The following is a 16,006-nucleotide window of genomic DNA, read 5'->3' on the forward strand; positions in this document are numbered from 1 at the left end:
TTATGCAATTGCATAATATTTAGTGGTAGGTGTTTATTTTATATTGATGGATGACTATGAACAAGGAACTCTAATAACTTTGATGTATAGGAGAAAATTAAAAATTCACTACATAGTTAAGATTCAGCCGATTCACGATATGATGATCATCGAAACTAACATGTTAATTATAGAGATCACTAGTGCTCAAACTTTTGTAACAAAATGTTCGCATCAATTTTGAGCCAACTTAAATTTGACCGTAAATCACACAAACACAAGAACACACATATACTATGGTTCACCCTAAATTGGTGTCACAGCCCGTCCTAATTTTTTTTTATCGATGGCGTGAATTGACTAAATTACCCTTGGACGTTAGTTGGTGTTGTGGGTGATATGTTTTGGTTGTGGTCCAATTCATGTTAAGTCCTAATTGTTTGGACCCAATTAGAACTAAATTTTTTCCTAGTTTGTGGTTGGTTGTTTTGTTGCCAACTAGGATCACACACACTCACACACACCCATACCCATACCCGTTGACCTTTCTCTCTCCTCCCTCTCTCGGTTTTCATCCATTATCCGTACAATTGTACGGTCAACCCATGAACCAATCAATTCTGGCACGGATCAAGGTTTTGGAAGCCATTTTCGTGCTTGTGAGCTTAGGAACCCATCCATACCTTTCATTGGATGCGAAGCCTTTGTTTTCCCGAGAAACCAATAACCCTGATTTTGAGCATTGTTCATGTGATCGTAATTGTGGACTTTTCAAGGAGTTTTGAGGTCCTAAGAAGCTTTAGAACATCTTCACAAAGCTCGGGGAAGAAAGTTGGAGTGTTTTGGACGTCGGGAAGCTTAGTTTGATGAGTTTCAAATTTTGGCCAGATTATCAAGGTTTCTCCGACGAGATCCCATGGATTTCAAGGCTTGAAAGTGGTAAGAATGTGTTCTACTCATTCTAAGCTTCATTTTGAGACAAATTTCATGGATTTTGGTGAAAAAATGAGTAAGGAATGAAGGTTTTAATATTTTCCAGAAGCCAGCAATCGCAGGGGCGCCAGCAACGGTTTCCGGTGAACCAAGAAAGACAAAGGAGAATATTCCATCAAGTCTGACGGAATATTCTAACGGCGTCACGTAACGCCGTTAACTTTTATTAAGGTTTTAACGGAATATTCCTAACGGTCATTAGGCTCAGTTAGGGTTTGGTGGCGCGTGAGGGTGCGTCTGGCTGTGCCCTTACCGGCGGGTGGCGGCGCGTGGGTGGTCCAAAAATTATTTTAAAAATATGGGGATGTTCATGAGGTTGAGTAGATCGTGTTGGTATATTCAAACACCCTATTTGAGCATTGTATGAGAAGTTATTAGCTAATTTTGGTTGTGTGCTTTAATTAATGTTTATTTAGTTATTTTGCATATAGGTGAGACCTATCCAGAGGACGAGCGCCATCAATCGAGGCTTAGGGGCTACGACCCTTCAACATACCAATGAGTGGGCTTTTGGTTTTCCGTATATACCTATATACTTGAGATTTTTCCCAGAAAATGAATTTGAATGATTATACATTTTGAAATGCCATGCAAAGTATCTGCCTATTTTATTTATGCATTAATAGTTGCATATATTTATGATTGGTGCTACGGACGCACATGTAAGTGCCAGGTAAGTTCATAAATTAAAGATATGAGATTGCTTTAGTTATGCGAGATATGATGTGATGCATTGAGAGCTCATAAACCTGCACCCCAGTGTTAGTGCTCCCGCCCAGAGTTAGGGCACAGTCATTCACGTGATGTTCATCTCCCGCACCATATACTTACCTTGGATCCAAGTTAGGTGCACAGGTTTGTCGTACAGACCATTATAAGTGGTTCCGACTCGTAGGTGACCCGCGATCATTCGCACAATCTTCACGTAATCGTAGCACTAGAGCATATTTATTTTACACCTAGTCTTGTCGTACATACCACTTTAAGTAGTTCCGACTTGTGTGCAGGATTTGATATGATTGAGAATGGTTATGAGCTATAGACTCAACCGGGCAGGTCACGTTAGGTGGATCCGGATGATATGATATCTGGCATTGATATATTTTAACTGGATTACTTATAGCATTTCATTAAGATATTTTGGCATGGTATATTTCTATGGATTTTCATTATGAGCATGATTTATGATATAGCATATATTATTTTTCTGGGAAATTATATAGGTTTTACGACGAGGGATTAGCGTTTTTGATAAATGAAATGAATTTGAAAAGCTTTGTTTTTGCCCACTCACACTTTCTATTTTGCGCCCCTCCAGGTTTTAGGTAAAAGTGCTTTGGTGGCTCACGGGGATTTCGACGGTGGTTCTGACAGAACATCACAAATGTAGGATCACCTTTGGGTGTTGTATAATTAGTACTTGTCCAATCGGACTGCACTTAGGATATTTATGCTCTGCTCTGATTATGTATTTCACACTTAATCTCGCACTAGCACCTTATTTTAGATACTACTTTTAGTAGTTTGGTTTTTATTCTTTCGCATTTCCTTATATCTCTATTGCTTCCGTACTGTGCACATGGCTACGTCACCATCACGTGACGACCAGCATGCCTCGATCTAGGTCGGGGTGTGTCAGTTGGGGCTACATCCACGTTAGTGATCCAAGTTCACCATGTAAATATATGTTACAATGGACATAAAGGCTTCTTGCCTTTGAGAGAGTAAAGAGGCTATAAGAGGCCATCCCTAAAATGAGGGTGAGGGACCCCTTTATGGGACAAGGGCTTCCTCTTTGATCGAAAAAACAAAAACCAAGGGCTTCCTCACCTCGTACATAGGTTTAAGTAGTGAGACCAAACTATGATACAACAACTCTTAACCTAGCTGTTCGAGTAAAGATTTCTTTGGAGATGGATCCTCGGACCTCAGCAAAGCTCCCCAAGGGATTAGCATTTTGGGTGTATAGTCGGGCTCTTACTTGTTGATGTGCTACAAGAAAAGCATAAAGTTAGTTCTGAAATGTGCATTTGTGGGGCCTTAGGTGTAGGCCTTGAGGCTCGCAATCAAAACTAACTAAGTGCTAGGCGTGCCCGCTCTGCCCCTTACTATCTAGTGAAAATAATAGGGGGTCGTGTAACTCCGCTTCTAGGATCTCCTCAAATACTGGCTGACTAGCTCTAGATCCTTCCTTGTTTTTTCCCTTATCATTTTTTTCCCCAAGCAAAGGAAATAGGGGGATAACTGGTTCTTTCTTAAGACTAGCCTCTCTTATCACTTCCCTGGCATAACCATTTTTTGGAGTAGAGTACTCCAGATCTAATCTCCTTTGCAAACTCCCTATTAAAAAACAGAGTCCACTTACTTCTCCTCTGGTTTCTAGAATGATATTCTCCATACTTTTCAGCACTTGTACAATGGTGGCTTGCAAATCTTCATTGGTTACCTTCCTTCCTGACTTCTCGGATGAAGTCAGGCTTTCTAGAATAACTGGTCCTTGCAGGGAAGGAGAATCCTCTGGATGATTTGTCATGCTTGATCTTGGTAAACACTAGGGTGGCTCATATTCTGTGTTCCACTTGAAGGTTTTCTCCTTCCTTCTTTTTCTTGGCATACAAGACTAATGGAATCCCACTGGAAGTGCCAAAACTATGTTCGAGCAAAGATTTCTCTGGAGATGGATCCTCGGGCCTCAGCACAGCTCCCCAAGGGATTGGCACTTTGGGTGTATAGTCGAGCTCTTGCTTGTTGATGTGCTACAAGAAGAGCACATAGTTAGTTCTGCAAGGTGCCTTTGTGGGGCCTTAGGTGTAGGCCTTGAGGCTCGCAATCAAAACTAACTAAGTGCTAAGTGTGCCACTGTTATCTTAGTATAGCAAATGTAGAGCAAGTGTGTTTTAAGTCGATTACTTGCGCTCCAAGTTACTCGGACTTCTTGTTATCAAAAGATTGTCGTGGATGGCTTAAGTCTACATTAAGCTCTCTTTCTTGCCTTGTAAACAAGGACTTTTAGTTCATAGTCTTGTATGTTCGAATGAAGGGAGTCCAGATCCCTTTAAGCCATTTACGTGGTTCTTGATTGATTTTAATGATAACATATCCATTAAACTAACCAGATCCAGATGCAAATAAGACTCTTAAAGTAGGAAAGCAGGTCGATATGACTTGAATACATGCTGGAGAATACATTAAGTAATAGATCTACTAATTTAGCAAACAAACAAAGAGCATCGGACAAGATTTCACCTTGTCTGTTAAGGTTGAACTTTCTTGCAGTCACTTCTCTTTGAATTAACAGGGGTTTATATGCTAAAAAGGGATGGATGGTAAACAAGTTTACACAAGGGAATCGATACTATACTACTAAGGGAGATAACAGAGCTTTAAACTAGACAAGAGATAGATTGTCGCTAAAAATGACTGAATCTGGGTTAATTTCAGCTTTTGGATGCAAATCTGGCTTGAGAGCAGAGTTTGTATGCTTGTTTGTTTAATTGGTTGAGTGTCCTTGTCTCTGGGGGCCTCTTCCTCCTTTTATAGGCAATTTAGCCTGACTGCTGCAACTTTGTTCTTGCCCGAAAGCACTTAGAGGATAGTGAGTCTTCAGCTTTTTACTTGGAATGCCACTGGAAAGTATTCTTTGGTTGGTAGTAGGTTAGTCTTCATTACTTGTCACTTCAAAGGTAAGCACGTGGCTTGTATTTGGCTGAAAAGGCTTCAATTTGCCTTTGTGCCCAGTACTGGGCTTTGGGCAAGTCTCCTTTAATTTGACACCCTTGGACTTTCCTTTATCTAAGTCCAATGTTCAAATATTAACCCAAACACTGGCATTCTCGGAATTCCAACAGATTTTTTTTGTGTTATTTTTACCCTTCTCGTGAGAGAAAATTGTTGGATGCAACGGGTCCTCCTTGCATGACTTATGTGGATATATTGTTCAGAATCATCAGGCCATATACAGGCATATATATATATATATATGTATATATATATATATATAGATATATATGTATATGTATATGTATGTTGTGAAGCCAAAAATATTCACTAGGCGACACGTGGACTTTTGAACAAAAGAGGACAAAAATACCCTCGAGACATACCGGGTTTCCTACACGCGAGCAGTGGAGAATCATCCATCAACCAAGTCAGGAGTACCCAAAATGGGTAACAATTCAAAACCTATTTCATTCCATATATGTTTTTACCTCATTTTTTCCTTATTCAATTAGCCATTTATTTCAAACATTCCATAACATCCTCAACCAATTAATATAATCAATATATTAAAGGCTAATTACATCACCAAATTAAGCCCAAAAATCACCCTAAAGGCCGGTTATCCCTTCTCCAAAGGGAGCCGGCCATTTCCTTCTTTTTTCACCATAATTTTCATTTTTTGTGACATTGATTAGCCAATTATACAAAAAACCACCAAAACATTCATTTTATGTTTAATAGCCAAATAAATTGGCTAATTAAACCTAAATCAAACCCAAAAAACCCTAGCCACCTCCTATCCCTATAAATATACTCTCATTTCTCACCAAAAAGCCAATTCCAACACTTTGGCAAAAATCCCAAAATTCTCTAAACACTCTTTCTCTCTAAATTCTAACTTTGGCATCGGAGGTTCTTCGGCCAAAGCCCCCCCCATTCATCGTGGGCGCGTGAGGCTCTTGGCCTTAACCTAAGGTGTTAATTGTTTTGCAGGTGCAAAATTGTCCAAGATCAAGGAGGAAGAAATTTGCATCCACAAATTGGTGCTTTCATTGAGAGTTGAAATCCATACTCGTAGAAGACTCTCGCACAAAAAGATCCGTGAGGTTAAATGCGATAATAAGTTGAGCAACACCACCACCACGAGTTTCCACTATGGGAACCACCACGGTGGCTACCTCGGTAGCCACCCGTGGCGAGGTCCATGGTGCCTTCACCACGGCTCGAGCCGTGCCATCCAAGGCTCACGACACCAAGGCCACGGCCCAAGTCATGCCATCCAAGTTTGCACGGGCCCGGGCCCAAGCCTCGCATTCGCTTGCATCACATTCTAAGCAGTCTGCTCCCGCCAAGCAACCTGATCTCGCGGCCCAGCATGCTCCCGCCAAGCAACCTGTTCTCGCGGCCCAGCCTGCTCCTGCCAAGCAGCCTGCTCTTGTGACCCAGCCTGCTCCCGACGAGCAACCCACTCCCGTGGTCTAGCCTGCTTCCGTCGAGCAGTCCACTCCCGTGGCCCAACCTGCTTCCGTCAAGCAGCCCACTCCCGTGGCCCAGCCTGCTCCCGACGAGCAGCCCACTCCCGTGGCCCAGCTTGCTTCAGTCGAACAGCCCACTCCCGTGGCCCAGCCTGCTCCTGCCAAGCAGCCTACTCTCGTGGCCCAGCCTGCTCCCGACGAGCAGCCCACTCCCGTGGTCCAGCCTGCTTCCGTCGAGCAGCCCACTCTCACGGCCCAACTTGCTCCTGCCAAGCAGCCTGCTCTCGTGACCCAGCCTGCTTCCATCTAGCAGCCCACTCCCGTGGCCCAGCTTGCTTCCGTCAAGCAGCCCACTCCCGTGGCCCAGCCCGCTCCTGCCAAGCAGCATGCTCCCGACGAGCAGCCCACTCCCGTGGCCCAGCCTGCTTCAGTCGAACAGCCCACTCCCGTGGCCCAGCCTGCTCTTGCCAAGCAGCCTGCTCTCGTGGCCCAGCCTGCTCCCGACGAGCAGCCCACTCCCGTGGTCCAGCCTGCTTCCGTCGAGCAGCCCACTCTCACGGCCCAACCTGCTCCTGCCAAGCAGTCTGCTCTCGTGACCCAGCCTGCTCCCGACGAGCAGCCCACTCTCAAGGCCCAGACTGCTCCCGTGGCTTTCCAAGCAGCCCAAGTCGGCCCAAGACTATCTCAACCATCTGGACCTACCATCGAGCCGGGAGCATTCTCACCACATTTTTTCGCGGATTTGACATTTCCTAACTCAAATCTCGCGCCCGGAATCTACCACTCTTCCACTGCCCAAGGAGGCGCATTCCTTCCAAGCTCTTCCAATCCAAATGGCGAACAACACTTGTCTCGACAAGTCATAGAGTTAACGAGCGCCCTTGCACAACAGACAACCTTGGTGAATCAACTTTTGCAACGCATCGGGATCCAACGTGCCGCGGACGAGGTATCCCGAAATAGGACAAGGGCAGACAGACATTTACAGCAGCGTCCTGGCAAGCAGTCACTCGACCAGCCACGAGCCAAACGTTTGGGCAGTGTACATTCCCGTCTTAGAGCGCGAAGGAGCATGCACTATCGACTAGGCCCACGGAGGAGCATACATTCACGGTTGGGGTCATACTCCGATAGTTAACATGAACAACCTTCTGGGCAAAGTGTCTATTCGCAGCTAAGCCCACAACGAGCGTCCTCCACCTCACATCAGAGTAGGCAGCACGACGGACGGAGAGAAGCAGTCACTCAATCCAGCTCAAGTTCAACCAGCAGCTTGCGAAGAACTCGCTCGCCTACTAGGAACGCATCACATGCATTGCATCCGCGGCATAGACCAGCCAAACACATGGAAGAGCAGCCTAGACCAGCAAGTCATGACTGGGGGCAGCCGAGAGCTCCGCTACCCCAACAAAGGCAAATTCAGGAAGAAGTAGAGAGACTCTTGACCAAGCGATTACATGATTTCCAATGCAACGAGGTCACCGACGAGGCACTACGACGGAACATAACCAACATAAGCAGGTCACCCTTCACGGAGGAGATCGAGCAGGCAGAGCCTCCACGCGAGTTCAGCATGCCACATTTCACATCTTTCAAAGGGGATGAAGACCCGGAGAGACACTTAAAACGTTACCAAAGTGCAATGATCCTTTATCGAAACAATGATGATCTCATGTGCAAGATATTCGCCACCACTCTACAAGGCGAGGCACAAGATTGGTTCTACACCCTGCCGCCACAATCCATCCGGAATTTCTACGAACTTTCTTTGGTTTTCACCAAAGAATATTCATCCTATCGCTCGATCAAAAAGAAGTCTGACCATTTGTTCGACGTTAAGAAGAACCCAAAGGAGTCGCTTCGCGACTATGTGAGGAGGTTCAAAGTAGAGAAGGCAAAAATAGTCGGATGCAACGACTCGATAGCTAGAGCAGCCTTCCAAAAAGGACTTCCAGCAGACCACCCGCTATTCGGAAAATTGATCATGAAAGAAGAACTAACTCTGGCAGACTCTTTTGCTTTAGCAGAGAAGCATGCACTTTGGGATGAGGCTCGCCAATGCATATTCAAGGACTTGAAGAAGTACCCGACATCACCTCCCTAGAAGCAGCGGAGGACTTATTCACATGTTTGACGGTATCTAAAGTAGTAATAAGCTCTACCATCATGCGAGAAGAGCTGGGGGCCCGACTACCTGTATTCTACAGTTACCTGCAGTCATCATCATGACGCACTATTCCGTCGAATCCAAACTGGCGACGATAAAGGCGTAGACCCTGGCAGATGCAAAGTTTTCTGACGAACGTAACAACTCGGCCCAACGATGCCCCGAAGGCAGTCGATCACACTTTAGCCGCACATATTCCCTCAATGGAGATTTCTGGCATTCGCATGTCAACGGCGCATCCAACTACAAAGGCTCACGAGCAGCCGTGGTTCGTGGCAACCGACTACTTCACCAAATAGGTGGAAGCAAAGCCCATGATGACCACGATTCAGACGGACATAGAGCGCTTCATATGGAAGAACATCATTTACCGATTTGGCATTCCTTAATCCATCGTCACCAACAACGGCCTGCAATTCGTGGGCAAAGATTTGGCAAAGTTCTTCCAAAAATATGGCATCAAGCAGCACATGTGCATGCCGAGATATCCTCAAGGCAATAGGCAGGCCGAAACATCCAAAAAGATGGATCTCATCTGGGAAGGTCTGTACAAGCTCAGCAGAATAGGCGGCAAGAGTAATTATACCCCCGCTACCATGAAACGATAAAAAGATCGAAAAGTAGTGGAGCGCCTACAATCTGAAGAAGTACCATGTGTGACCTCCCATTACATCAAAGCCCGAAGACTCAAGAAGCTCGACAGGCACCACCTCACAAGTCAATGATTATCTAGTTGTTATGCAGTTCCTACCTTACAGCTAAGTTCTCGTTCGTTTCACTCGTTTTTCAATGAAGAATTCAGAAGTAATCACAACTTGGCTCGGCTGCATGCTTATAACAACTGATCACTCCGGCACTTCAAAAGAAGACTGCGCCCTTCTTAGGGACCCATCACAGGAATTGCACCCCCCGAGGGACCAACCATGCTCTCCAGTGCGAAAGGGTAAACTAATTGCTCTCCAGTGCGAGAGGGTAAACCAATTCCCCGACATCCATATGGGTCAGCTCTCCAAGACGGGAGGATAAACTTTACACTCCGAATATCCAGACGTGGATGAGTCTGGTTGCCCTAGTATAACTAAATGCACGATGGCTTACGCTGGGATTCCTAGAAGTAGCCGCAATGGTCTTTTTCAAGGCTTAGCTAACTGAAGGATTTTGGGTCTCTTGGCCTAATCCGTGGGCAACCGGGCCCTAGAGACGGAGAGGGCACATTACGCAGTACATTCGATGGACGGCTGCCCTGGAATCCTAAAGCTGCTACCGAGTACACTAAGGTAGCCTACGGATTCCGGAAGACTGCCTACGGCTTACCCTTCGAGCAGTAAAGCCGCGCTAGACTTATGCAACCACACATTCTTGTGAAAGGTTAAACAAGCTAGCGCGCATATACGAAGTTTTATCTACTGCTGACATGCTACGTAGTCGATAAGCTTCACCTCTGCCAAGCGCGGAACAACCTACACCAAGTCCTAAAGTGTTGTGATACTTGCTACGCAACCTACGGAATTGAAGAAAGTCAAGGTTAACAACCTAGTGGTTACGCGGACTTGTCTGCTTCTGTAAGTAAGGCATCCGGCTGCCAACCCTATGGCTAACAACTTTGCAAAGTTTTACACCAACACCTACGGCTGCATAGGCTACGCGAGCTTGTCTGCTTATAAAAAAGTAACATGCTTGCCACTGGTCTATCAAGTCTAAAGGTTAGGGCATGAACAAAAGAAGTGAAGATGAAGAAAAACGAAGGAAAACATGTTTATAAACAACTAGCAAAGGCCGAAGGAGTTCAAGCAAAACAAGAGCTACAAGGAAAAACAAAGAAAATCCTAAAGGCTACCTAAAATACTACACTACAGCAGCTTGAACATCCCACGACTACTCGGTCGCCACACCTTCAACAGTCGTAACGCTCTTAGCAGCGGCATCATCCGGCGCTTCACCCCCGGCTGCCCCAGTCTGGGCACTAACTTCTCCAACTACTTCACCAATGGAAGCCTTAAAAATAAAAGCAAGCAAGTCTTCTGGAGAAATAGAAAAGCTCATCCACTCCCTTCTTAGCATAAGCAGCAAAACGAAGCTCAGAAATTGCAAGCTTAAGATCTTGAATCTGAGGCGAATCAATCTCAGCAGCAAAGGGATCAGGCTTTGGCGCCACTTTAGCAGCAGAGTCCACCTTACCACTCTTCATAATAGCAAGTCTCTACAAAGGTGAACCAGACTTGGCTCCCAAAGAACATCCTGGTACAGACTTCGGCACTAGGGGCATGATAAAACCTTTACGCTGAGCAATCTTATCCACAATTGTACTAGCCATTCTCAACATGGAAGACGCCACATGCTCAGATCTAGCAGCCTTATTTTTCTTCCCATTGGAAGAAGTCATGTCAATCACATACCTCTCGGTAGCAAGCGGACCCTCATGAGCAGCAAAAGAAGTCTTTAGTTTTTTCTTAACTGGCATCTCATGAGCAGGTGGGGAAGATCTATTCTTTCCATCTTCATTCATAGTAAGCTCCATGACAGCGATCAGACGAGCCAATGCATCCGCCTTGATCCTCTTTACCTCATCTTTCTGAAGCAGCCCACATTTCTTTCAGCAAAGATGACTAAGCAGCCAACGACATTCATGGTACTCAGCAGGGGAGCTCAACCCAGCATTCCAGCAGGCAGGAGGCCTGCATGCCCAACATTCTAGCAGCCCATGAGACCCGCAATCTCCTTATTTCTCTCAATCGCCAGCCTGGCCCGAGTCAGGTCCAAGAGCCCAAAGGACATGAGCCATGCGGCTCGCCTAGCACTGTGCCCCAGCGCCACAATCCTCGACCCCAGCTGCACAAGCTGCCCTTGGCTCAAGCCAAGCCAATCTACCCAAGCAGTGGTCTCTGCCACGACATCTCCTCAACCCATGCCGAGCCAGCTCCTGGCCCCTGCCAACCGACGTGCCGCACCACCCCGACGGCTACCCCGCAATAGCACTATCCAAGAATAAGGCAAGAAAAATTAAATTTTTCTTACATTGGTGCGGCACGAAGAAGACGAAGAAAGCAACAAAGGACGGTCCTTTGCACGGGCAAGATGTAGAAGATTGCTAGAGGAGGGGGAACAAATATCCTCTAAGCTATCTCTCTCTTGTAGGGTAGAATAAATCGCTCTCCAAAGTTGATTTAATAACCCACTTAAGGTGGACTTAAATAGGCTTTGAGAGAAATTTATTTCCTTTTCCTAGAAGGATCTAATTTCCTATTAAAGAGAGAATCAACATCAAAATAGGAAGCAGTCTTAAGTTTCCTAAAGCAAGAAGATCTCTACACCTGCTGCCCTTTTCTGCGAGCAGCCCAACAGATGTGGAGGCATTTGTGGAGCCAAAAATATTCACTAGGCGACACGTGGACTTTTGGACAAAAGAGGACAAAAATACCCTCGAGGCATACTGGGTTTCCTACACGCGAGCAGTGGAGAATCATCCATCAACCAAGTCAGGAGTACCCAAAATGGGTAACAATTCAAAACCTATTTCATTCCATATATGTTTTTACCTCATTTTTTCCTTATTCAATTAGCCATTTATTTCAAACATTCCATAACATCCTCAACCAATTAATATAATCAATATATTAAAGGCTAATTACATCACCAAATTAAGCCCAAAAATCACCCTAAAGGCCGGTTATCCCTTCTCCAAAGGGAGCCGGCCATTTCCTTCTTTTTTCACCATAATTTTCATTTTTTGTGACATTGATTAGCCAATCATACAAAAAACCACCAAACATTCATTTTATGTTTAATAGCCAAATAAATTGGCTAATTAAACCTAAATCAAACCAAAAAAACCCTAGCCACCTCCTATCCCTATAAATATACTCTCATTTCTCACCAAAAAGCCAATTCCAACACTTTGGCAAAAATCCCAAAATTCTCTAAACACTCTTTCTCTCTAAATTCTAACTTTGGCATCGGAGGTTCTTCGGCCAAAGCCCCCCCATTCATCGTGGGCGCGTGAGGCTCTTGGCCTTAACCTAAGGTGTTAATTGTTTTGCAGGTGCAAAATTGTCTAAGATCAAGGAGGAATAAATTTGCATCCAAATATGTATGTATGGCCACAATCTAATAACTCGACAAACCTTAATACTGCTCACTACAACAGATAAAGCGTTTTAGCGCGGAAATGATTCCTACCCTTAGAGAAACTTCGTATATGCTACATTCATTGGAGACCTAATTTGAAAACCTATATGAATAGGTAACGCTCCTGCACTAAGCTTCTTCATATTTACACGGTTACACCTTCTGAAACAGGGAGATATAAGTTCATAATAATGGAACAAAGAATACATATAACTACGGAGAATACGTTGCAGCTGACTATGTTGGTTTGCGGGGACGAGCAGTCCATAGAGAACTGAGGGCACGTAACCGGTGAAAGTACTCCCCCAGTGCAAGCAAGCCTTGCGCTGCTTGGTGTGTCGTGAGGATTCGAGACATTTGCTGCAGCGTTTGCTGCCGAAGGTGATCTGCCTGCCATGGACAAGAGAAACATACTTTCTACTTCAGCAAACTAATTAACAAGGAGTCAACTGTCAAAAGGTATTTCATGCTTTATGCTTCTTAACAATTTCTCACCCCATTGAAGCTTGAATTCTTCAGTAAGTTCATGAACTTATATAGCAGAATCTAACTCAAATTGTGCTGAGGCATTTTTAAGGGAAAACAGTTCGGTTACAAACTTTTAATAAAAAATAGAACTGAAGGGAAAGTGGGACACCAAACAGAGACTCAAGGGGCTCTAAAAGTGAGTTTATATCCGGCTTATGCAGTTAGTAACCATTATATTTGTACATATTACCCATAATCTAAATATAATTAGTGTTGAATATGCAATTTCATTAAATCCCCAACACTTATGAGATTAATTGCAAAAACCATTATTGGAATCTGATGCATCACCTGGCTCAGGAAGCTCTCTAGTGCTTCAAGCTTCTCAAGTGCAGAAGCCATCTGACACCCAAAACTTTCTCCACTCATTTGATCAGCTGCTATGCTCAATGCCAGAGCCTGCTGCAGTGCCTGCTGCAGTTTGTCCATTCCCTGTGATAGCGCATCCTCCGCTTGCTGTGACGATTGCCGCAGGTTACAGAAGTCCAGAAGTTGTTGATCAGTCAATGGCTGAAGCTGTGGCAACACAATCTGAAAAAGCGAAACAATATGCACCATGTTACACAATAATAAAACCGTACAATAACTCAACAGAAATAATGTGAACTCAGTTCAGCGTTACATTTAGCAGCTCCGACGGGCGAAATCCACCAATCCAATGAAAATGGCGTTCGACTGATGTTCTCCATATGCCAGACAGTAAGTAAAAGATATCAACCCTTGCAGCATCTGCCTTCATTCGGAAAAGAATGGCATAGTGGTTCAAGCCACAGTCTACGAGTTTTCGAAGTTCTATTTCTGTTACACGATCATTCAGTGCATTTCTGAGCTCAACAATTTGTCTGTGTTGTTCTTCAACCCAGTGTCCATATTCCATCTCAAATGTAGTGATCCCTGCAAAGATTTGCAGATGGAATTACAGAATGGAACTATAATCACAATAATCTACGAGAATCACTTAAAAATTCTCAAAAAAAATACAAAAATTGTGATCAGGTCATTAATATAGGGAGTTCAGAATCACAAACCTGAATTCAAAGCTCCATTGTATCCCATATGGCTAGTACCTAATGAACTGCTTGCATAGGCACCCTGCAAATCAGGCAGTTACGGGTTCATCCAATGATACTAATTCGATTCTGATTGATAAGGAAATGCATCGGGTAACATGAACAAAGATGAAAAAAGTTTCTTCTTTTAACTCACCTGTTTTCTAGCTCTGTCAATTTCCAGCTCCAGCTGTGCCAATTTTAAGCGGCTTGTTTCGAGTTGTTGAACATAAGCCTGTGGTAGTACAAGAAATCATTCAAATAATTTCACAAGTTGTAGCAATGAAATAGACCAATAAATCAAGGCATGTGAATCCTACTCACCTTTTTTCGCATACGACTCTTCCGTGCAGCTTCACGATTTTGTTCTAACCGTCTCTGCACCTGTGTATATGTGCACTTCATAATCAACTTACACGAAAATGAATACAAAAAAGAAAAATTGCATCGATGATAGTATGATCTTCTTCATAATTGATGAGATAAATGAACAAATAACAAAAACATGGCACAAATATGTTGCCTTGCTTGGAAAGAAAGACAGACAGACAGTAGGGAGAGCAAAGCTATATCACCTTATCAGCAGATCTGCTCGGTTCGTGATCATTTCCGTTTCCGGAAGGCAGCATGGGTTCATGAGAAACAAATCCAATCTAGAGGAAGCAAAATCAGAAAATTAGTTGAAGTTCATCAGTCAGAACAAATAAAATGAATCTAACATTGAAGAAAAAGGGAACAAAAGATTCATTTTTCGGCTTCACCTTGTTTTCGATACCAGAATCCTCTTCTAGAATTGTGGAAGCAGCTGTGTTAGAGGTGTGATCACCTCTGAAGGTTTCTTTCCACACACCAATTTGGCGGAATGGCTCGTATATCCCCATTTGTCTTGAGGTGGCAAATTGAGTTGATGAATAGCTCATACTCTATCAACAAAAACAAAGAGATTTCATAACCACTCTGCTGCAAATTCACAGCTCCATGAATAAGACCAATAAATATGGCCCATAGGTATGCGCAGATAGAATCGGTTACAAACTTTTTATCAAAAACATAACTGTGGTACGCCAAACAGACAAACTTGACTAGAAAATGGTCTGAAAATTCAGAAATTGAAAACACATAAGGTAACAAGCAAAATCCAAACAAATTATAACTTGAATTTGTCCTAAACTTCTAAGTTAACTACAGTATCAGAAAGTTGGATGATTGGGAACCTTCAAAACTTGGAAACGATTTGCATGGTGAAGTAGAGGCCTCCACAAAAACCAGAAGAAACATCAAAAAGCAAAGAAGAAGCATGAAAACATAAAAAGCTTACACTTTAAATAACCACAAGAAGTGGATAAAGATCAGTAAAAAGTTGGGGAGGGAAGTAGATAATTGCTGCAGTAATATTATACGATATAAACTCCTCGCAAGGAAAAAAAAAAAAAAAAAAAAATATGACTTCATTTACCTTATAGACAATAACTTCAAATTTCAAAGCTTTGAGTCATTCAATCAGACCCAACAAAGTAATCTTGATTAATTTCTTCAAATGTGGGAATTTGGAGGAAGATGACGAATTGGGTTTTCTGGGTTGGGCTGGGAGGACCCTGGCAATTCAACACTCCCATCGATCATTTGGGAATCATTTGTCACAAAATTTCTCAGAGGCTTTTTAAGCACAATTTTGCAGGAACCCATAAGCCGTCTGTCCACCTTAAAATATTCATTCTTTTCCCAAAGAGCAGTAAACGTTAACGTAGCAACATCCCCACTAACGTCTTATTCATTACTTTTTTTTTTTCCTTTTCTTTTGCTTTTGCCGAAAAAACAAAGAAAAGAAAATTGAGCGAAAAAGAGGAGAAATAATTGTGTATTTGAAATTTTTTTTATGGGTAGCACATAGTGTATCCTGAATATGCTATATTACTGTTTTATGATATATTAATAAAAAATAAATTTATTTGTTATAATTGGAGTGAAAT

At 43.5% G+C, this 16,006-nt stretch overlaps 1 protein-coding gene across 5 annotated transcripts; it reads right to left on the reverse strand.

The window, feature by feature from the left end:
- Positions 1-12,439: 12,439 nt before the first annotated feature.
- LOC126601142 (transcription factor TGA3-like) lies at positions 12,440-15,724 on the reverse strand. 5 transcript variants are annotated; one of them, XM_050267806.1, is made up of 11 exons: positions 15,493-15,724; positions 15,251-15,290; positions 15,092-15,130; positions 14,798-14,959; positions 14,612-14,689; positions 14,361-14,420; positions 14,194-14,271; positions 14,016-14,079; positions 13,610-13,881; positions 13,279-13,518; positions 12,440-12,849 (listed from the first exon to the last, which is right to left on the reverse strand). In XM_050267806.1, exons 4-11 carry the CDS (start codon positions 14,954-14,956, stop codon positions 12,697-12,699), a joined length of 1,104 nt encoding a protein of 367 aa, XP_050123763.1. In that variant the 5' UTR covers positions 14,957-14,959; positions 15,092-15,130; positions 15,251-15,290; positions 15,493-15,724; the 3' UTR covers positions 12,440-12,696. The 5 variants fall into 5 exon arrangements, with proteins under 5 accessions (XP_050123763.1, XP_050123760.1, XP_050123761.1 ...); XM_050267803.1 differs by having other exon boundaries at positions 15,073-15,130; XM_050267804.1 differs by lacking the exon at positions 15,251-15,290 and having other exon boundaries at positions 15,073-15,130.
- Positions 15,725-16,006: the final 282 nt, after the last annotated feature.

The sequence above is a fragment of the Malus sylvestris genome, chromosome 15 (genome assembly GCF_916048215.2).
Source record: "Malus sylvestris chromosome 15, drMalSylv7.2, whole genome shotgun sequence".
NCBI lineage: Eukaryota > Viridiplantae > Streptophyta > Magnoliopsida > Rosales > Rosaceae > Malus > Malus sylvestris.

Coding starts and splice junctions, on each gene's coding strand:
- LOC126601142 (XM_050267804.1), bottom strand. CDS start 14,956: ATGAGCTATTCATCAACTCAATTTGCCACCTCAAGACAAATGGGGATA. Junction 13,882..14,015: donor CAATGGAGCTTTGAATTCAG/GTTTGTGATTCT, acceptor AAATCTTTGCAG/GGATCACTACATTTGAGATG. Junction 13,519..13,609: donor GCCCGTCGGAGCTGCTAAAT/GTAACGCTGAAC, acceptor TCGCTTTTTCAG/ATTGTGTTGCCACAGCTTCA.